We start from the raw sequence: 21073 nt of genomic DNA, 5'->3' as shown, positions 1-21073 counted from the left end.
GCAGGGAAGGGGGGGGCCACCCACCACCCCACCACCACCCGGTGGTACAAAGTCCATAGCGGCAAACGGGTCAAGATAAAGCTGTGGAGACCAACCTGCCGCTAAAACCAAACAGCAGATTAACTTCCCCAGCACCGATCCGAGACCTTAAAGGGTCCCTGGGGAATTGCAGCGCTGGTTCCACAGCACCGCTGAGACCCCTGCGCAGGGATGAGGAGAGCAGCAGCCTGCGGAGATGCTCGCCTGCCCCTTCTCCTTTTCCTCCTGCTTCTCTCCCTGCCCAGGTGATTTTGCAGAGATGTAAACCACCGGTGAGCACTGCAATAACCCATGCACCAACACCACCCTGCATGGCCTCTCCCAGCAGTGCCACCAGTTTGCCATGGAGCCTGGCCACCTCCTCTGACAAATTACCATCGCTACAGACTTAGACTGCAGTCCTGAACCTGGTCCCAAAGACCTACATAACACACGAGCTGCCTGCACCCCTCGGGGCTCCCAACAGAGCCCCGAAATAAGACCCAGCTCCTGGGCAGTGTGGTGCTCAGAGCATGCGGGTGGCAGAGGTCTGGTCCAGTCCCTGCAGACATGGTTTTTTTGGGGGGGATGCTGTGTCTGTTCCCATCCCCAAAGTCCCATCAGCAGCCAGGAAGATCTTAGGGCATGTGAGAAATACACAAAAATACACCAAAGACGCTCTGCCCTGCGTCAGGGACTCTGCTAAATTTTACCCTGACTCGTGCCCGAGTGCAATTGTTGCAGCCGAAGCCGGTCTAAATGGCTTTTAGGAGACTGTCAGGTGTTCAGGGCTTGCGAAAACTAGGACATCCTGACTTGCCTCTGGCTAACTCCTTTGTGAGAGCCCAGCCAAAGTTTCTCCACCTCTAAATTGGGGTGTAATGACACTTCCCCTCTTTCATGAAGCTTCAAGTCTTTCTGATCTAGGCAGGAAAATAAATCACCGCGCGGATCATAAAAGTCATCAAAACGGCAACCTAGGGTGAACTGAGCCGCAGATGGAGGGAAGGGCGCGGACGCTCGGAAAATGAGAGGTAGCGAGAAAAACAGATGTCATCTAGAGCTCTTTCCCCTGTAGGGTTAATGTACACCCCCCCCTCCGCCATCCTTTGCTCTTCCCCTCCCTGCCTGCCGCTGGGATTCCCTGCCATTGGCTGTCTCTGTAGGTTTAGGCTAAAAAGCCTGTAATTAGGACCCCGGCTGACACAGCTCCAGTTTCCTGGGCAGGCAGATTTAAAAAAAAAAAAAAAAAAAAAAAAAAGAGAGAGAGGAAAAAAAAAAAATTGTTTCCCTAACTGAGCTTGGATGTTTTCCTTTCGCTTTGCAAAGTTTTCCCTGCTCAGCCTCCATTCCCTCGCCTCCTCCGGAGCGGGGCGGGACGGCGGCGGCCGGAGCGGGGCTGGAGCGGTCGGTGGAGCCCGGAGCGACGGAGTCCCGGTACCGGGCTGCGGGGAAAGGGCAGGTAGGTCAGGCTGGAAAGGTTTCCCGCGATCGGTTCTCTGAACTACGTGTTGAGAAGGGGCTTGGGAGTCCGGGGGGAGGCAGTGGGAGAGTCCCCGTTTCGTGGGCAGGGGAGGTGGGCGAGGGGAGCGGGTGGGGTTTTTGGCTGTTCTTCTCTGGAACAAATAAATGAGGGGGAGGCAAATGGTATCGCTGCCCCCGCAGTCTTTGTTTTTTTGGGAAAACGTTCTCCGAGAGCAGGAGAAGGGCGTCTGCTCCGTCGTGCCGGATTCTGCCATCCCGGGCTGTGTGGCCACCTTCCACGTCCCGGAGCAGGCAGGTGCGCGGGCACGGGGCTGGCGGGGCTGCCCGGCTCCCTTGGATGATGAGGGTCTCTGGGAAGGGGTGTTGGGTCCCCCATCCCTCCTCCAGCCAGGATTCAGCGGGAATGGGATGTTTTGGGATTGGCAATGGAGTTTTTCGCCAGAGGCGGCTGGGCCCCGTTGCACACCGACACGCCGGGGTGAAATCCGGTGGCCACGGGGCAGAGGTGGGGTGGTGGGTCTCAGTTCGTACCCACGGGTGTACAAATGGCTGAGTCACGGTGGGTTAATGGGTTATTGCTCCCCGCTGAGCCGGGGCAGCTGGCCGTGCCTGCACTCTTACGATGGGGGAAAACACACTAAAAACAGCCCTTTGCAGCACTGGCACATCCCCTGGCGAGCAAACAGGCCATGGCGTTGGCCACGGTCCCCTCCAGTGACGTGGAGGACGTGGTGCCATATGGTGGAGCGTGATGCTGAGACCCCCTTATGTGGGGGGCTGCGCTGACCCTGTCCCTCCACACTGCTGGCCCATGAGACTGCTGTGCCCAGCCAGCAGCACCCAAGCGTTGCTCCACCTCGTGCCATCACAGGTCCCAAAGCCACCGCAGGCTCCTTCGTGAGACAGGCTCCCGCTCTGGCAGCCTGGCTTGGGCTGCATTGCAGGACTAGCTGCTCCGGCTCGCCTTGCCAGACCTCAGCTTATCTCACCCCAGAAGAGATGCATCTTTATTGGTCTGTATCTTTATTTCCACGTACCTTCATTGCAGCTGTGTTGACAGGAACTCAAGCGAAAACAGGTTATCCTGTGGGTGAGGTGGTGAATGCAGAGCTATGCCTCTGTAAGCTGCCAGTGCTTTTGGGTGCTTGAAAGGGGATCCGGTCTTTTTGGTGATGGTGAGCTGTTGTGTTTCCTTGGGGTTGTGGAGCTGGGGAGTGTTTGGTGCTTCTGAAAAATAGGCTAGAGGGATCTGAAAGTGAGTCTTCCAAGATGGAGAGGTGACTATAAAACGAAAGGCTGTGGCAGAGATGCAGATCAGCCCCTGGCCGTGCTGGGAGCAGGGAGCCTGTGCTGAATGCGAATGTGTTGGGGTGGCTGCACTGCAAGTTAATGTGTGACCTTGGCAGGAGAGGGCTGGGAGCCCACACAACCTCCCACAGCCAGCTGGAGACAGGGGCTGCTCCTAGGGAGCCAAATAAGATTAATATTCCCATGAATTTTAGCCTCCTGTACCCAGGGAGCTGCGACTGCTTCGCCAAGGGCTCTAGCTACTGTGCAGAAGGTGCTTGGAGCAGGAAGGGGAATCCTGCGAGAATCCACTGAGCCAGGAGGTGCCAGCACCAGGGCTGGAGCCTGGATGGCACTTTGCAGCCATGCTAACACCGAAAGGCCACGAGCAGGCAGGGGAGCACAGCGGGGACGTTGCCCATCCTTTGGAGAGCACAAGGGAGCTGAGCAATGGCAGTCTGGAGGAGCTCCCACAGGCAGGACGAGAGGCTTTTAAAGCAAAGGCAAATGACAGCCAGTGGCACTCAGCCTGCCCGACTGGTCCCTCGCACGTCCCTTCTGGGGGGACGAACATCCAGCGCTCGGGTCTGCGCTGGCAGGGAGGAGCGGCTCCCCAAAGCACCCTCCTGCCTCAAAAACAGGGACAGGAGAGCCTGGACCAGGCGTCAGGGGGAGATGGCAGGGGCAGGCGGGGAGCATCCCTGTATCCCTTTTGCGGGCCAGCGGGGAAGAGCAATAGCAGGACTGCCTGGAGGTGGTGAGGAGGGCAGGAAGGAAGAGGGGACAGGGAGAGGGAGCAGAGGAGACGGACCTGTTAGGGCTGCCTGGCTCCTTAGCATAGAAGGTGCATACCACTGTCACTGTCTGGGGCTAATTACAGGGACTTGTCTACAGCCCAGACGGCTGCCAGCCGGTGTAATCACATCAAACCGGGCTGGGCTGGGCTCTCCAGTTCAGCCCCATGGATTCATAGCAGCCAGGAACCCTGCCCTCTCTGCTCTCCCCCAGCATCACCCTACCGGGCTCCCTGCTGCCAGCCCTGGGACGAGGTGCCCTGTGTACCCTGCTACGGGACTGCGGCCACGCAGGCACCACCAGCTCTGCTGAGTCTGCGGACCATCGCAGGGGTCTAATTACAGCAAAGCCCCAACAGATTAGACAAATGCAGCTTGGAGGCTTAATAAGCCAAGCACAGCCTGGGACTGCCATTCGCCTCCCACAGGGAGGGAAAAGCAGAGACATGTGTTACCCAAACAAGGCAGGAGCAGAGCTGGGGCCAGACACTGACCCCACGGAGATCCCCATTCAGCATCCCCAGGGACACACACAATCCTCCTGCACAGCCGTAGAGCTGAGACTGTTTAGTGTCCCAACACCAGCGGTGGTACAGCGGTCCTTCACCAAGTCAACAAGGTGAGGGCTCTCTTTGGGCTGCAAATGCACAGAGTTGAGTCAGATTATTTCATCCCTATCCCTTCCAGAACTGAGCACAGCTTTGAACAGCACCATTCAACCAGCCCTGCAGTCTTTCTGGGCTAATCCCAGGGCTGGCAGACCCCAAACCCCAGGAAAGAGTAAGCAGCCCTTTTGTTTTATCCTGCTGATTAGCCCATCTGCAGTGTTAATCATTGACCCAGGTGCATGGCAGGGAAACCTGAGCTGCCTGGGCTTATCCCACCCTCTCCCAGCTCCAGAGCTGGCCACCTTTGGGTGCAACATCCCAGCACCCCAAGATGCTACATAGCAAGGGGCAGCTGTGGTGGAGGGAGCTCACTGGGAACAGGGGCTGAGCTGGGAGTGTTGAAGCTGTTTAGTGGGAGCAATGGGGATGCGGCTGCTGGTGCTGGCCAGGATGGCCCTCTGACAGCAGGGGCAGGGGGGGATAAACCAGATGTGCAGAAATACCATCCCAGTGCAGAGGAGTTCACTGGTCCTCATGGTGGCAGTGATGAAGGAGGACCTAAGTGCGTGGCCTGGGGCTTACCACCTCTCAACCCTTAGCCTGAGCCCGTGCCAAGCCGCTTGCTGTATAAAACACTTTCCAGAGCAGTTGATCAATCCATGGTGGGCATTGCATGGGGTGAATCCAGGGGTGCCCTGGGGCTGTTTGGTCACAGGACTGGGACTTGCCCCCGGAGCAGCGGCTCAGCTCCATCCCACCCACGTCCCACCCTCGGTCCCCACGCCGGGGCAGGAAGCATGGGCAGAGGGCGTCAGGCTCCGGGCCAGCGTCCAGGGAGCCCCAGGAGCCACCGCATCGCCACCTCGTCTTTGTTTTGGAAAGCCAAGCCAGGAAGGAAGCGAGCAGTGAAAAGCGCGGCGTGGGGAGGAGGGGACGGGACCGGATGGGTTTCCACTGCGTAACCATTAGCCAGGCGAGGTGGTGGCGGCTGGGCGAGCCGGCTGCCCGGGCAGGAACAGCCACTCGGGGCAGAACAATAGCAGCCCAAGGGGAATAAATTATTTTCCACTGAATTGGGCTAGACCTCGGTCTCCTCCCTCTGCCCCGCTCAGGGACGGGCCACTAGACCAGGGATTAGCCGTACGAGCAAAGGACTGGTGGCAGCCAGGGAAAATCTCCTGCTGTGGGTGAGCGAACGGCTGGTGCCATTTCCCAAAGTCTCTTCCAGCTTGAGCACGGACACCCGGGGTCTTCCCTGCCTGGCTTCAACCCATCACTGTCCCGTCAGCGCCTCCTGCTCAGCAGACAAAGCCCCAGCCCTGCCAAGCACCCTTGCCCTCGGTGTGGGTTTGCTTATAACCCCTGCAGAGAAAGGAGAAGCCCCCAAAACCCCTTGGACTTCTGCAGTGGTTCAGCCAAGGGTCGCGATGTTGTGGTTGCGCTGAGCATCATCCCAGCTGGACGTGCCCCGGGGTCCCTCCCCGGGACGAGGGGCTGCTTGTCCTGCTGCCACATGGAGACAGGTCCACGCTGGGCAGGCGGGATGATACACGTCCCAGCAATGGATCCCCGCTCCCTGCCTCGATGAGGATCTCACCAGCTCTGATCCTCTCTCCCCAGCTCATGTCCCTGCCGAGCCCTGCATGGCCCCAGCGAGATGAGCCTCCCCCCTGCGGCACTGCCACCAGCCTCCCGCCAGCCTCGTCCGACAGTGACTCCGGCTGTGCCCTGGAAGAGTACCTGGAGCCCCCCGCGGACCCCGCACCCCCCGAGGTGGGCAGCACCCTGGCTCTCCCCCTGGGCTCCCTTTGCTCCCCAGTCTCCCCCAGCCCTGCAGGTGCCAGCCACGGGTGGTGGTACCAGCAGCAGAGCATCCCCAGCCCCAGCATAAAACATACGTTTTAGCAGCCTCGAGCACTGCAGCTTAATCCCCCTAAAAATCTGCTTGACGTTTCTCTGTCCCGCACGACATCCCAAGGTCCCGCTGTGCTTCGGCACCCGCTCGCCGCAGCCTGCCTCTCCCGCCGACAAGATCCAGCTCCGTGCCAGAGCCCTCCTGCAGCAGCTGCCTCCTCAGGACTGCGATGTAAGACACGCATTTGTTGGGTGCTGCCCACCCTGGGGCTTCACCCACCGTGCATCCCCTCACCTCCGCCTCCCCGTGCAGGAGCGGTACTGCCCCGACCTCGCGGAGGAGGAGAGGAAGCAGCTACGAGCGTTCAGCGCCCGACGGAGACGGGAGGCACTGGGACAGGGGCTGGCATGTCCCGTGCCGGGTCCCTGCCATGGCTGTCCCTGCAAGAAGGTGAGGCAGCACCCATTTCCCAGTGGGGGACCCATCCCCAAAAGCCAGCCTGACCCCCAACCCCGCGTCCCTCTGCCTTGCAGTGTGGCAGGAGGCTGAACAAAGGGGACCCAGGGATTTCAGCGTCTCGGCTGGGGAACCAGTTTTGGCACCCGTCCTGCTTCTCCTGCCACTTCTGCCACCAGCCCCTGGTGGACCTCATCTACTTCCAGCAGGACGGGAGGATCTACTGCGGCCGGCACCACGCCGAGCTCTTCCGACCCCGCTGCGCCTCCTGCGACCAGGTGGGTGCTGGGCAGGGGAGAGGCTTTTACCTCCCTTTTGCTGTTGTTAAAAGCTCCTGAGCTTGGCCAGGGGCTGCAAACGCAGCAAGAGCCACTGGTGGACATGAGGAAAGGTTCCTTCCTAACCCTTGCAGACAGCCCACGCCGAGGCATGGCGGTTCCTCCTCTCTCCTTGGCACAGCAAAGCATCCTCCAGGCTACGAGTTGGCTAGCGGGATGCTTAGAGGATGGCTTGTTTCTCCCCCCACAGCTGATCTTCATGGAGGAGTGCATCGAGGCAGAGGGCCGGCGCTGGCACCTGGACCACTTCTGCTGCCTGGAATGCGACGTGCCCCTCTGCGGGCAGCGCTACGTGATGAAGAGCGGCCGGCCCTGCTGCCGCGGCTGCTTCGAGAGCCTCTTCGCTGAACCGTGCCAGGCCTGCGGGGACCCCATCGGTACAGTCCCCCCCATCCCTCCCCTCAACCCTGGGCAGGGTGCAGCGGGGTTTTCTCTGCCCAGGCAGGCGGGACGTGGGCTGGGAGGGTTGCAGAGCCAGAGCCCCGCGGCTCGGCTCGGTGCGGAGGATGGTTTTTGGCACACGGCTGAGGGAAGAGCCTCCTTCTCACCGGCGGTTGCCCCTCAGGTGCCGACAGCGAGGAGGCCACCCACCAAGGGCTCCACTGGCATGCCCGAGCCGCCTGCTTCTGCTGCAGCCTCTGCCGAAAGCCGCTGCGTGGGCAACCCCTCACCTCCCGCCGCGGCCGGCTCTTCTGCTCCGAGACCTGCAGCCTGGGGCGGGATGCATCCTCCACTACCTCCGACTCTTCCGACTCGGCTTTTGCGTCGGCTCCGTCCCCCGATTCGACGCCCCTCTCCCGAACCAGCCCTGCCAGCAGGACCACGCCGGGGACGGGCAGCACTTCAGTGGCCGGGGGCTGCAGGCAGCGGGTGGAAGGGGCAGGTAGGGATCCTAGTGCTCCGTTTGCTACGTGGCAGGAGGGGACTGGGAGCAAAACCAGGCTCTGCTTAGCCCCTGGGTACTTTATGGGGTACGTCGCACAGGTGCAGCCCAACGCAGGGCTGGAGCAGCGGCGATGAGCCCCCAGCCCACCTCCCGCAGGAGGGCGAGTGCTGGCAGCTGGGGTTTGCTCACTTTGCTGCATCCCGAGGCAGACCTCGCTGCAAAAAGGGCAGGCTCAGCCTTCCCCTTCCTCACCCATCCTTGCTTTCCTTCTTCCAGAGGCTTGTTTGGATCAGGCCCCTGTACATCCTGCATTCAGGAGCCTGGAGGACCACGGAGCAGCTGCTAAGGAGCGGAGCAGGGATGCTGTGCACACAGCGATGCTGGGATCACCAGCGGGCCACCCCTCTGCCCCCCAGCCCAGTGCAGAGGGTCCTAATGAGCCTGGAGCCTTGGGCCACCTGGTTTCAGGGGGCTCTGAGCCCCGAACACCCACAGGCAATGGAAACCCACACTCCCGCGCGGGCACATCCCCTGCTCGACACAGTCCACGGCCAGAGGACATCGACCTGCAGGACATCACGGAGGAGGACGACTCCTGGTGTCCCACCTGCTCTTCATCTTCGGACTCAGACTCGGAGGAAGAGGGTTTCTTCTTCGGGAAGCCCATCCCCAAGCCCGGGATGAGTTCCCTGGGCAGGGAGCTCCTGGGGAGGGCTGAGGGCAGGACGGCAAAGCCACGGGGCAGCAGCAAGCACTGCAGCGTGTCCTAGCAGCAGGGACTGGGGGGTCCTCGACCAGCAACGCCGTCCTGCCAGCCCCTGCCATGGTCTCAACACGTTCCAAGTGCGTTTTGGACACAGCCCAAGGCTGGTGGGGAGAAGCCGCTGGGATCCTTCCCCCCCGGCGGCTGCTGGCAAAGCACAGCCTGCAATTCCTGCCAGCCTCTCCCACAATTAGGAACAGGTAAAGCAGGTAGGGAGCAGAGAGCCGGCAACCTGCACCAGGGCTCCCATCTCAGACAAGGCAGCAGCCCCGGAGAGCAGCCGCACGCAGGGGAGGGTGGCTGGGTGCTTAAGACAAGGGCAGCTGCCTGCATCGTCCCACTGCAAGGCTGCTGCTGGGGACCCACGGGGACAGGAGGGGTGCTGGCCATCAGGGTCGGATCCTTCCCTGGGACACCTCCTTGGAGGATGAGCACCGCTGCCAGATGCTCTCCATCCCTGGTGACACCGTATCCTGCTGCCACCGTGGGGAGGGGACCAGGGGGGCAGCTCTGCTGCTGCTGCTGACAATGCTCCAAATAAAGTTTGGCTGAAATCTGAATACAGGAGACCCACCATGTGTCTGTCCCATTCCTCCCCGTCCCAGGGTCATTGTGGCCAGAGGAACATGAGACCCAGGGGTGGCCGCTGCCCTCTGCCACAGCTGGAGGGGTCGCCCACAGTGGGTTCACTGCGGGACCCCTCCCTCACCAGCCCCAGGAGAGCGGGACCAGAACAACAGCAGAGCGAGGGGTACATACATCACAGCTGGTTTATTTTTAGATTTAAAACCAAGAACAAACCCCAGGGTTTCGAGGTACATCCCTGTGAACCAGGAATGGAGCGAGGACCCGGGGAGCTCCCCACATCCGCTGTCCCTCCCATCACCCTCCAGTAAAACCAGCTCCCCCTTTTGCTGCACAAACAGGTCTGGGCAGGGCTAAAACTAAGCAGCCCCCTCCTCCTCCATTCCCAAGAGAGATGGCAAGACTGTGCCAACGTGTCCGTATCGCCCCGACCCGAGGGCTCGGCCCCATCACGAGCACCCCGCTGCACGGGCACAGCCCCCCCATCACCCCCCTCTAACCCCGGGTGGTGAGAGGGGGTGTCCGTCCGCTCATCCCGGCCCCCCCCTCAGCGGCTGAGGGTGGCCGAGTCATAGCTGTCGATGAAATCCTCCAGCTCCTGGAGGTGATGGATCCGGCCCTGGCGGAGGTTGGCTCTCAGCGCCAGCCCCAGCGCCGCCTCCATGGAGGGCTCCTTCTGCAGCAGCATTGTGGCCACCACCGCGATGGTCAGGCTGAACTGCTGGTACGACTGCAGGGGAGCAGCATGGAGTCAGCATGGGGCACCCCAAAACCTCTCCACCAGCAGCATGCACTCCCCCCCCCAGGGATATCTTTTCCCTCGGTGCTGGTCCATGAACCCCCCCACCAGTATCTGAGCCCCTGCAAACCCCTTCTTGCCCACAAGCACGTTCCCCTGCAACCACCACCACCAGGAGGGGTTTCTCCCCCATGACCCCAAAAATGCCAAATTCACGTCCCCCATCACCCGGTATTGCTTCTCCTCCCTGGTTCAAAGGGTCCTTGGGTGAGCCCCCCCACCCTGCAGCTGGTCCCAGACTTCCATGCACCAAAGCCAGGGGCCACCGGGACTCACCAGCTCGATCTCCTCCTTCCTGGCGAGGACGGCAGCGGAGCGGAGGTCCGTGCTGGCCGGGGAGGGTGTCGGGAGCGTGGAGCAGAGCTGGTGCCGGCTGTCTGCAGCCTGTGGTGGAAAAGGCGAGGAAGGGTCAGACGCTTTGAAGGAGAGAGGGACTGGGCAAGGTTGAGGCCAAACTGGGGCTGCCAGTACCGATTACTAGCCAAGGACTGGTCACCCTGTGGGGGGACCCGCTGGGACCTTGGGTCCCTGGGGTGCTGGTTTGCCACCCTTCCCTCGGGTGCAAGAGCTGCCCCCAGCTCCCCCCTCTGCCCCAGCCCCGGCAGCATCGCCGCCGAGAGCCACGATAGCAGATTTCTCTTCCCCATTAGGCAGTAATTAAGCTGCTCTGCAATGCTCTCATTTCCTTCGTTAAAGCTTGAGTCCCGGGGTCGTTCACGCTCCAGCACGCTCTCAAGCCTCTAGTTATTTTTTGGCCTTTCTCCCAGCTGTCTCCCATTTATCGGCATCTCCGGCACAGCTGGCACCAGGGCTGACACGGGCTCTGCCTCCAGACAAAGCAGCACTTTAACCCCAGCTCGTAATCCTGCAAACGGGGAGGCCAGAGCGGTCCCACTCGGCTGTTCCTGGGCTACGGCAGTATCCCTCAAGCCCACGGCACCTGCCCCACGTGGGGACCCGGGGATGCCTCAGGGTGAGCGTGGGGGAGCAGAGGCTCCCCAACCCCGTACCGGTTCCGTCTCACCAGACCCAGGAGGGTGCTGGGTCCCTGGTGAGGTCTCTGGCGCAGCACAGATATCGGAGCAAGCCTGGCTGGGCTGTGCGTCAGGCTCCGCGGTAGCTCCCGGCAGGACCTGTGAGTTGTCGGATGGCTGAAGGACACCGAGAAGCTGCGGGAGAGAAAGTGGCTGGGGGAGGAAGGCAGCCGCCAGCACATCCCCTGCCCGCAGCAGTGGCCTCGATGGGCTCTCACCCGGGGCGGGGGGACACACTGCGGAGCTGCCCACCGTGCGCCGAGACCCACCCCATCGCAGGCAGCTTCTCCCTTGGCTTCTTCAGCTCCATTCTGCAGATGCTGCTCTCCCCCGGAGCACGGGCAGAGCTCAGCACCCGCCTCTCCAGCGGAGCCGGCCGTGGCGTGGACCTTCTCGGCAGGCTCCGGAGGGGCTGTTGGACTGTGGGGATGTGACCCACCACCTGCACCAGCCTTAGGGACACTTGGGCTGCACGGCTCTACCTGTGCAAAGCATTACAGTTGCATTGCAGAGTCCGTGGCAAGGGGAAAAAGGGGCTTGCAAAGGGGACTGCAAGCTCCCACCTCCCCCTTGGTACTGCTTTTAGGTGGGAAGAGGAGATGCCTTAATTCATACCTCAAGCTGCTCCCCCGTCCCAGCAGGGCTCCTCTCCGGCAGGGCTGGCTCTGTTTCCAAAGCTGTTTCCACTTGGCTGTGGCTGCCTGCAGGTTTCTGCCTGGCTCCTGGCTCGACCTGGGGACATGCAATGATGTGAGGCCAGGACACGTGTCTGTCCCGGGGAGATAAGCTGGGGGACGGGACTGACGGGGTGCTAAAACCCAAAGGAAACCACAGGGCTTTGCAGCCTGGGAGAAGAGTCAGAAAAACTTCCGTGCCTGACAAAGAGACAGCAAGATGAAGAGCGAAAGGGCTGGATGAAAGAGAGAAGGAAGACGTTACACTGGCTGAAGAGACCCCCTGAGCCAGGCACCTCTAGGGGTGCGAGCATCCCTGCCTTTCCCCAGGAGAGTGGTGCTCTCCTACCGACGTCGCTTCTGCTGCCTGCTCTGGCTCTGCAGCCTCTGTCGCAGCCCGGGAATCAATGGCCGGGCTCTTCTGAGGGCTGCTGGCCGGTCTGGGGGGCTCCGGGACCTTCTTGCTCGCTGCCGGTGGGCCCTGGGGGAAACCACGCTGGTTAGGGGCATGGCGGCAACCACGCAGGGCTCAGACCGTGCAAACTGGAGTCGCTGCTGGGTGCTGGGGCAGGGGGGGTAAAAATCCACAACCTGAGCCATCTGCTTCCCGCTTAGCACACCACCTTTGCAGGACATAAGCGACTGGGGAGAAGAAGAGCGCTGCTGCTCGTTGACCCCTGGCTGGCTTGTCCCTGGGAGGGAACGAAAGGACTTGCAGAATGGCCGATTCCCTGCAGAGCGAGAAACATAATGGGAGCGACTCCTCGCTCTGCCTGAGGAGATGCTGGCGAGCACCAAGGAGATGCTGGCGAGCACGAGCACAGTGGCGTGGGACCCCTTGCATCGTACAGCGTTGGCACAAACCTCTGGAGGGCCAGGAACACGGAAGGCGCTGGACCAAGGTTAACTCTCGGTGGCCACGGCGAAGGCGTTTGCTGCGTTTCACACCCAGCCCATGATAGCCCCAGGATGGGCAGCCATCCTGAAAGCCGCCTCGCTCCCTGCGGGAGCAAAGGCAGCCCCAGGGCGGGGACTTAGGCTGGAAGGGGTCTCTGGTGCAACCCCCCCCACACACCCTGAACAGGGCCAGCTTCAGCACTGCATCCCCCCTTGGCTGTGCACTGGAGCAGAGCGTGGTCCCAGCACCCCTGCTCACCACCCCACGGCTGCACGGTCCCCCCACCCTCAGCACGGCCACCCACCCTGGCACGCTGGCAGGGGGGCACGGTGGGTGTTGTTCCTCGCCGGGAAATTCAGACCAGGCAGAGCAGCTGGGGCCAGACCACGGCTCCTGCGGGGAAAGGGGTGGGTTTAGACACAGAGCAGGACAGGGGATGCTGTGACTGCAAAGCAGAGAAGCCGGGCTGCCGTTGCTCCCAGTGCCGCGCAGAGAAACCTGTCCCCATGCACTGTCCTTGTCACCAGGGCAGTGAACGGCCCCTGCCTCATTTCACCCGCTCCCTGCCCTTGGTCCCACAGCCGCTGCCAGCCTCCCAGCCCACCAGCCCCTCACCCAGTGCCAGCCCTCTCCGAAGCAGTCCTCAGGTCCTTGGTTGTCTTCCCTGTCATTCCAATGGGGTGGTGGGTGACGGTCATGGGGTGCCCATCTCCTATCCTCCTCGTTCCCATGGAAGTCAGCCGGGCCAGGGAAGTGTCCGGGGTCCCACGGACCGGGCTACAACGGCAAATCGTTGCCAGCGAGGATGGTGGCACACTGTGCATAGCCATACAGCTGCCACCCCCTCAGCCCATCTCCCCCCTCACCTGGTCCCAGTCCTCTCCAAAATAGTCCTCAGGTCCTTGGTTGTCTTCTCTGTCATCCCAAGGGGGTGGCGGGGCATGGTTGTGGGTTGCCCATCTCCTGTCCTCCTCATTCCCATGGAAGTCAGCAGGGCCAGGGAAGGGTCTGGGGTCCCAGGGACCAGGCTGCAATAGCAAATCGCTGCCGGTGAGGATGGTGGCACACTGGGGGTAGCCACACAGCTGCCGCCCCCCCCGGCCCATCTGCCGCCTCACCCGGTGCCAGCCCTCTCCGAAGAAGTCCTCAGGTCCTCCTCTGTCTTCTCTGTCATCCCAAGAGGGTGATGGGGGACAGTCGTGGGGTGCCCATCTGCCCTCCTCGTTCCCATGGAAGTCGGCAGGGCCAGGGAAGGGTCTGGGGTCCCACAGACGGCGCTGCAATGGCAAATGGTTGCTGGTGAGGACGGCAGCTCGCTGGGGTGTTTTGGTTTTGCTGCTGTTCCCCCTCCCCGCCACAGCCCTCAGCTCTTTCTGCCTCTCCTGCTCCTGGGGGAACGCCCAGCTTTGGCCACCCCAGACGTGTAGGTAAAACCCGACAGCACCGTCTCCCCTCGCTGCTCGCCCTGGCCCCTGTCCCCTTACCGGGCACCATCTGCCCCTGCCTCTCCTGTGCTGGTGCTCCCAGGGCGGCTTGTCCCAGACGTCCTGAGGGCCGTGAGCGTGGGACGGTGGTGGTCCAGTCTGCCATGGACCGGGCTGCAGAGCAGGCACAGCAAGATGAAAGCAGGATGAGACCCTCACCTTCGCCCTTGCACTGGCTGGATGCTGAGCAGGGACGGGGAGCCAGGAGCTCATCCGCCCTTCTCCCCTGGCTGAGGTCCCAGATGATTCCTAATTCTTCCCCATAATGCAGCGATGCTCTCCTGGCTCCTCAGCATCTCGAGCGATGGAGCAGCAAGCACCCATCTTGCCCCACAAAGCTCCTCTGCTCCCAACCACGCTGGCAGCCCCAGCTCCGTGGCAGCAGGAAGGTTGCAAAACCACCTACCTCCCTGGAGCAGCCCAGGAATTCCCTCCTGCAGCCCACCGGTGAGAACATCTTGCCAAAAGCTCGTCCTGGCCCCGGTCCCAGCGAGCAGAAGGTCCCGGGAGGGTCAGCACCCAGCTGCAAAAAGGAGAAGCATGGGTGAAAACACATCCCACAGGACGTCACTGCCGGTCAGGTGCCCCCGGCTCCGCTGAGCCCTGAGTACTGGGTCACCTCCAGAGCCACACGGCATCACCGCCAGCGAGGACACGCAGGAGATGGGCGAACTGGGAGCCACACGGACCGGCTCCCCGTCCCAGGAGGGGACACGGGTCCTGGCAATCCGGGGCTGCTCCCCTGGCACGGGGCACCCACGCACCCTGCCCGAAGTGGCTCCCCTTGCCCGTCCCAGCGTCCGCTTGCTCGCAGCCACGTTTCAATCGCCCTGTTGCAAACTCCACAGGTCACAGCACCCACGGCACCACCCCGCTATTGTCCCACGGGATCCTGGCCGAGCCGTTCCCCCCTCCCCGGTGCCAGAGCAGGGACAAGCTGCCCGCCGGGTGCCCCCCAGCCAGCCTGGCACTGCGGTGGGGTGCAAGCCCCGCTCCAGCTTGTCCCTTGCTGCTCCCATGGGACGGCCCGGCACAGTTTGGGCTCTCTCCGTAAGGGTGAGGGGGCTCAAACCCTGGGGGTACAAAGGGGCATTGCCCAGGGAAGCCTCGGTGGCTTCCTCACTGCTGGGCTGCAGTGGCTGCGTGGGTCAGAGCTCAGGGTTTTTTGCAAGGGCCACCAGCCCAGGGAGCAGGGGATGCTCTGACCCGAAACCTGCTGACCCCAGTCCGGCCAGGGCACTGGGCTCCCAGAGCCACCAGTTAACACTCGCAGGCTCGACCCAGGTTGGCAGGAGTTAATGGCAGCACAGGCACCAGGCTTTGTCTCACCGATCTGCAGGGAGCACCCCAGGGCAGCACCGAGAGTAAAAGACAGAAAATAACACTTTTGTCCCCAAACGGAGGTTTTACCTGGCAGATCAGTCCCAGGTGGCTCTGGAAAACAGCTCTCCTGCCCGGAGAGATGAAACACCAAGGAGCTTCGGATAGAGACCCCTGCACCCCTACCCAGCTCCCTGCAGCCCCTCACCCCTGGGACTGCCGGATCCCCCCCCCCCCCCGCTCCTCCTGTTTACTGAATGCACGCCAATAACGAGCGGTTGCTGACGGCAATCAGGGGCTAATTACCCCCCAGGGAGCTCCCCTGGAGCCCCTCCTGAGCACTTGATTTCCCTTGCCTGAAAGCCAAGCTGCGATGCCCTCCAGCAGCTTTTACTCCTGTCTGCAGACCGTCTCCTTACACCGATTTCAGCTGCTGAGAAGAACAGGGGAAGCACAGACGGGGCCCACAGACCCCCCCTCATTTCCCCAGGGCTGCAAAGACCCCAGGCAGCACCTCTTCTCAAATCGGCCTCTGATAACCAGGGAGAGCCAAATTCCTCCGGTTATTTAAAATCCCTCAGCAAACCTGGTTTAAAGCAGAACTTGATGCAAACTCTGTGCTGCATCAGCCTCTGGGTGCAGTCCCTGTTCCTGCTCCGTCCCTGCCTCTGCGGCTCCACAGTGCGAGGAGGGGGAACCCTGCACCCCCAGGGCACGGAGCACCCGTGCAAGGGGGAACCCTGCACCCCCAGGACACGGAGCACCCGTACAAGGGGAGACCCTGGACCCCCAGGGCACGGAGCAACCATGCAAGGGGGGACGCTGGACCCCCAGGGCATGGAGAACCCATGCAAGGGGGAACCCTGCATCCCCATTGCACTGAGCATCCATGCAGCCCCACATGCCCAGTGCCTGCCACTATCCAGCTCCAGCAAAACCTGGATCGGCCACATGGTCCCCGAGATGCTCCCAGCCTTGTGCCAGGGGATTTGGGGGAGCAGGACCCCCCGGGGCTACAGCACAGCCTGCAGGGGCGAGGAGGGGAAGGAGAAGGGCGAGAGGGTCTGCAGAGCGCGGTGACCCTGGCAGGGACGCTGCCATCGCACCCACCTTTGCCGCCGCCGGGAGGCCGAGGAGCGGCGTGCCCAGCACCCCGCTCCCCGCAGGGGCAGCCCCGCTCCCCGGGCACGGCTGGTTCCAGCACCGGGGCAGCCGGGAGGCTGCGGCTCAGTGCCAGCGGGTTCACCGAGAGCTGCTCCGGGTCGACATGCGGCTGAAGCTGCCCGTGTCCGTTCACCCTCTAGCACCGCAGAGGGGTCTGATCCCTGCTCGCAGCATCGCTACCTCCCAGCAGCCCCACGGACAAGAGCCCGCTGCGGCTCGGAGGGTTTCCCGAGCCCGCTGCCGGTCCGACGTATCACCTCCTGGGGCAGCCAGGCACTGGGCACCTCTACCAGGCACCTACAGCGTCTCCTCCTCCCTATTTCCCTGCGTTCCCATGGGGAACAGCACGCCCAGGAGTTCGTTAGCACTGGCCAGATGCACCAGTACAAGGTACGGACATCTCGCTCAGCCCCGCGATGAGCTGGATCACCTTCCCGATGCTTAAGGAACATCTGCGTTGTGTCAGGGTCTGACAGCAGTGGGAGGTTTTGCTGGGGCCTGGGAATGCTTTGATAGCAAGCCGGTTCGAACTCGTCTGCCCAGCAATGCAAACTCCTGCACCGACATGGAGCACAAGTTTGTGACCTTGCAGGAAGAAGGGAGGAGATAAGGGAAAACAGGGAGGCTCGGGGTGAGCTCACTGACGCCAAGTGTTAGCAAAGGAAGAGATAAAAGGCAAAGCCCAAAGTCTGAGGTGCAGTAAAATCCTTCAAAGACAGCAAACGAGCGGTGCTGTTTGTGGGGACAGGGCAGCCCGCGGCCCATCGGAGCTGGCTGCTTCTCAACGCTGCTCCCACCGGGCAGATAACACAGAGCTTTCCAGCTGGTCGGTTAATTATAGTCTCTAATAGCTATAAATCAATTAACTAAGTGGGTGGATCAATTAGCTCTTTGGGATATGGGAAAGGAATCCAGCAGCAGGGACAAACGTGGCTGCAGCCTGGATGGCCGGTGTTGCAGTACGTCTCCCTCGAGAGCCGAGTGGCTCCACAACCCCCCGGCTCCTCGGCTCGTGCACGTCTTCTTATCAGAGCCTGGCTCGGTGACCTGGGCATCCCCAAATCGGAGAACTAGCTCTCAGGGAGCAGGGAAATAGGAGTAATAGGAAAGCTATGGTAATTGCTAGGAATTCTGTGTAAGGATAAGCTACTCTGCTTGCTAAAATCTTTATATAATAATAAAGCTCTCGTTGCAACGACAACCCTGTGGCCAGTTCTCCTTCCACAACGGATCCTTAAAAGAACCTGCCCATCCCCGAAGCATCAGGTGACATACAGCGCACCCCAAAAAGTGCAAACCATGTTGGGTTTGGGCCTCCGCAGGGAACGTGCACCCCAAAAAGTGCAAACCACGTCGGGTTTGGGGCTCTGCAGGGAACACCTCTGCTCAGGCCGGGTTACTTTTAGCAGGTCTCAGTCCTCCCATCTGCTTTTTCCAGGCAGAAGAGCTCCGGCGCAGGAGAACACAAGAGCTGGTGCAGGGCTGAGGCTCCGTCTCGGTTCACCGATCCGGTTCCAGCTCGCCCAGCAAACGCCCTGTCGCACTGGTAACCAGCCGTCACAGTGACCCCGGCTGCTCCGTCCCGAATTGTTTGCTGTGGGACCACATGGGCACGGTAATATATAATCTGCTGTCAAAGACTGTGGAAATCGAGTCCGGGACGGCCGCGATTACAGCGAGATTAGTACGAGGGCACTGAGAACGCGTGATGGATGCCCAGGTCAGCACCAGTGCAAGGTGCCCTGGCAGCAGGTACGCGTGCAAGGCTTAATGGCACTAACGAGGCGACTTTTGCTGCCGGGACGTCCCCTCCTGATGGAAACGGGCACCTCCCGGGGAAGGCGGTGATGCCTGGGGTGGCCGAGAGCTTTTTTTCCCAAAAAGCTGCAAAGGCTGAGACGGGGGCTGCCAGGAGAAGGGGAGCGGGCTAGGGAAAGGGCAGACCCCGCTGGGGGCAGCGGGCTCACGGTGGGACGGGGGGGGAGAGCGGATAGAGATCGGTGATCCAGAGTGACAGAGCAGGAAGGAGGGAGCCGAAGGGAGGATTTGGGAACGAGGAACAGAACGAAGAAGGTTCAGGCACAGGCAAGGGGGGCACAGAGGAAACGGGAGAGACGTTTGTCCAGAATGCCACCGCTGCAACACCGTCCTGCCCACGGGTACCGCCGGTGCTTACTGCGGAGCGCTGTCCTGCGGGGCGCAGCGGCGGCGGCGGCTGCAACCGTCCTGGCTCCGGGATCCAACACCTGCACCTGGAAAAGTCGCAGTCAGACAAGAAGAGGGGTACCTGCCCGCAGCCCGGCCGGGGTCACGGCCCACGCAGCGTTTCAGGCATTCCCTCGCTTTCCACGCGTTTTGCCCCCTATCTTCTCTTCCCCCTCCCGCCCTCCCCGCAGCACCAGCGACCCCCGAGGCCGGTTGCCCTCCCCGCCGCTGGGCAAACCCGGTTCCCAGGAACCCCCAGCCCACTCGTGCGTGGGCTCAGCCCCCCGGGGAGGGGGTGCCACGGGGCTTCACCTGCCTGTACGGCGGAGACATGCACAAGGACCGGCGCCGTTTTGGATTTTTCCGAGCAAGCAGCACCCGCTAAAAACAACTTTGCGAGGAGCCGAGGTGTGCAAAAACCACCCCCCCACATACCCCCCGCGCTTCCTGCAAGCGTGCAAGGGGCGATGCCGGCGCCGGGGGCTGCGTTTGCCGGTGCCATCCCGCAAACAAACACACACACACACACACACACACACACACACACACACACCAGCCCCCCCCCCACCTTGCACGGGCAGCCACGGGAAGACACAGGCTTCGTGCAAGGCCGCCCCGCCGGGGCTGCACGTTGTTTGTTGTTGCACGTTGTTGTTGCTGCTGCTGTTGCACGGGGGCCGCGCGCCGCGCCGCTCGCACGCGGATGTCCCGGCACGCGGGCGGCGCCCCCGCGCGCGCCGCCCGCCCTCCCCTCCTCAGCCCCGCCGCGCCGCGCGCCGGAAGTGACGGTCTCGCGCGGCGGCGGGAGTGAGGTGAGGTGAGGCGGCATGGCGGCGGCGGGAGGAGGAGGAGGAGGAGGAGGAGGAGGAGCGGGGACCGCGCCGCAGGGGCTGCGCGGGTGGTTGCGGAGCGCTTACCGCTTCGCCACCGATCGGAACGATTTTCGCAGGTGGGTACTGCGTGGGAGGGCGGGAGGAGCGGGAGGAGCGGGAGCCAGCGCTGCTCGTTTTTCTCTCTCAGGAACCTGCTGGTGAACCTGGGGCTTTTCGCCGCTGGAGTCTGGGTCGCCCGGAATCTGACGGACATCGACCTGATGGCCCCGCAGCCCGTCCCGTAGCGGCGGTGAGTCCTCGGGGAGCGAGCGGGGGCGGGGACGGGGGTGTCCCGGGAGGCCGCAGGGACAAGGGGCCGCCGGCCGACCGGGCGCTGCTGCGCTTCTGTCTAAAACTTGTCTGTGGCTACCGGTGACCCAACGCTGGCGACCACGGGCGTGTGCCCGTGCTGGCAGAACCCCCCCCAAAGCGTGTCAGGCCCCCCTCCCGCCCCGGGAAGGGGGTGTCACCGTGCGAGGTGACCAAATTAACGAGCTACACGAAGGACTAAACCATGAGCACTCGCTGGCACCAGGAGGACTAAAGCGATCTAATTTATACAGAAAGTTGCAAAGCTGTGTTAAATTGCCATATGCCAGCAGACTAGGCTAGAAACAACCTTGTCTAACTCTGCTTAATTGCTGGCCTAGGAAAGAAATAGAACCGCAAGGGAGAAGAGCTCGCCCCCCACACACACGAGGACCAGAAGAGATGCGTTTAGCCACACCGTTATGAGTCTCCATACGTTCGCGCGAGTACGTTCTGCTCTCCTTCTCTGCAGAGCTGCTACTCACACTTCAAAGCTGTCGTGCTTGAAGCAGTGACTGGGGGGGAAGTTTTAAGTGTGAGAGGGAGAATTTATTTTCAATTTGTTCTGCAAGGCACAATGAGAGTAGTTTTCTCAAGGATGTGAAGTCATTGTGCGTGGAATTTTCTTCTGTACCCCCATCTCGATGTTTATTAAAGTATGTAGAATAATGACATAACCCACTGGAATTTCATTTTTTTAATAAGAAACTTCAGCTTACAAAAACAAGGTGTAAAAAGAGTAAAGATTTACAAAAAATCATAAAAACATGATTTATATTTCACACCCAAAAGACAAAGGAACAAGTCCAGTCCTGGGTTGTAAGCAGGACCCATCAGCTACTTATTCAAAGGAAAAAACAAAACTGTGACAAGCCCTAGGTAAACTCTAACCACCAGAAGGTTTCCTGGGTAATGTCCAGATGGGATAAAGCTGGGACACTTACTGTAAAGGAATGATGACTGTGTGTGGGAAGAAGCCGCCATTTGGTGTTGCATAGCATTTTAGTGCCCTGGACTGAGACCACAGCTTGCCGTTACCAACTTTAAAGTCCAGCTGTGGGTGGCGAGGCTGGTCGGGGGACAGTGAAAGCACCATGCGAGGCTGACGTGGGAGCTGTGGGTCGGATTTACTCTGATGTGTTACACGACAGCTCCTCCAAGATGCTATTTGTAGAGCAGAATAACTTCCCAGCCCTGAGCATTACGGCAGTAGGACTGCAACATGGCTTCAGATTCTTT

The 21073-nt window shown here is 61.3% G+C and overlaps 3 protein-coding genes across 3 annotated transcripts; 2 read left to right on the top strand and 1 right to left on the bottom strand.

Annotated features, from left to right (window-relative positions):
* Nucleotides 1–948: 948 nt before the first annotated feature.
* PRICKLE4 (prickle planar cell polarity protein 4) lies at nt 949–9050 on the top strand. The gene is made up of 9 exons (XM_069771429.1): nt 949–1052; nt 1348–1480; nt 5813–5965; nt 6171–6278; nt 6360–6497; nt 6581–6781; nt 7032–7218; nt 7407–7724; nt 8004–9050. The coding sequence occupies exons 3-9, from the start codon at nt 5816–5818 to the stop codon at nt 8495–8497; spliced, it is 1596 nt and encodes a 531-aa protein (XP_069627530.1). The 5' UTR covers nt 949–1052; nt 1348–1480; nt 5813–5815; the 3' UTR covers nt 8498–9050.
* A 194-nt stretch (nt 9051–9244) lies between these two features.
* LOC138682082 (uncharacterized) lies at nt 9245–19376 on the bottom strand. Its single transcript, XM_069771428.1, has 16 exons — nt 19222–19376; nt 18625–18694; nt 14371–14487; nt 13965–14078; nt 13599–13757; nt 13347–13508; nt 13096–13257; nt 12785–12873; nt 12447–12583; nt 12174–12313; nt 11932–12063; nt 11524–11640; nt 11178–11390; nt 10885–11043; nt 10151–10258; nt 9245–9805 (listed from the first exon to the last, which is right to left on the bottom strand). Exons 3-16 carry the CDS (start codon nt 14419–14421, stop codon nt 9623–9625), a joined length of 1926 nt encoding a protein of 641 aa, XP_069627529.1. The 5' UTR covers nt 14422–14487; nt 18625–18694; nt 19222–19376; the 3' UTR covers nt 9245–9622.
* A 61-nt stretch (nt 19377–19437) lies between these two features.
* TOMM6 (translocase of outer mitochondrial membrane 6) lies at nt 19438–20511 on the top strand. The gene is made up of 3 exons (XM_069771432.1): nt 19438–19602; nt 19674–19775; nt 20176–20511. The coding sequence occupies exons 1-2, from the start codon at nt 19481–19483 to the stop codon at nt 19768–19770; spliced, it is 219 nt and encodes a 72-aa protein (XP_069627533.1). The 5' UTR covers nt 19438–19480; the 3' UTR covers nt 19771–19775; nt 20176–20511.
* Nucleotides 20512–21073: the final 562 nt, after the last annotated feature.

Source organism: Haliaeetus albicilla, chromosome 26, assembly GCF_947461875.1.
Source record: "Haliaeetus albicilla chromosome 26, bHalAlb1.1, whole genome shotgun sequence".
NCBI classification, from domain to species: Eukaryota; Metazoa; Chordata; class Aves; order Accipitriformes; family Accipitridae; genus Haliaeetus; species Haliaeetus albicilla.
This window is presented reverse-complemented; position numbering and strand designations above follow the sequence as displayed.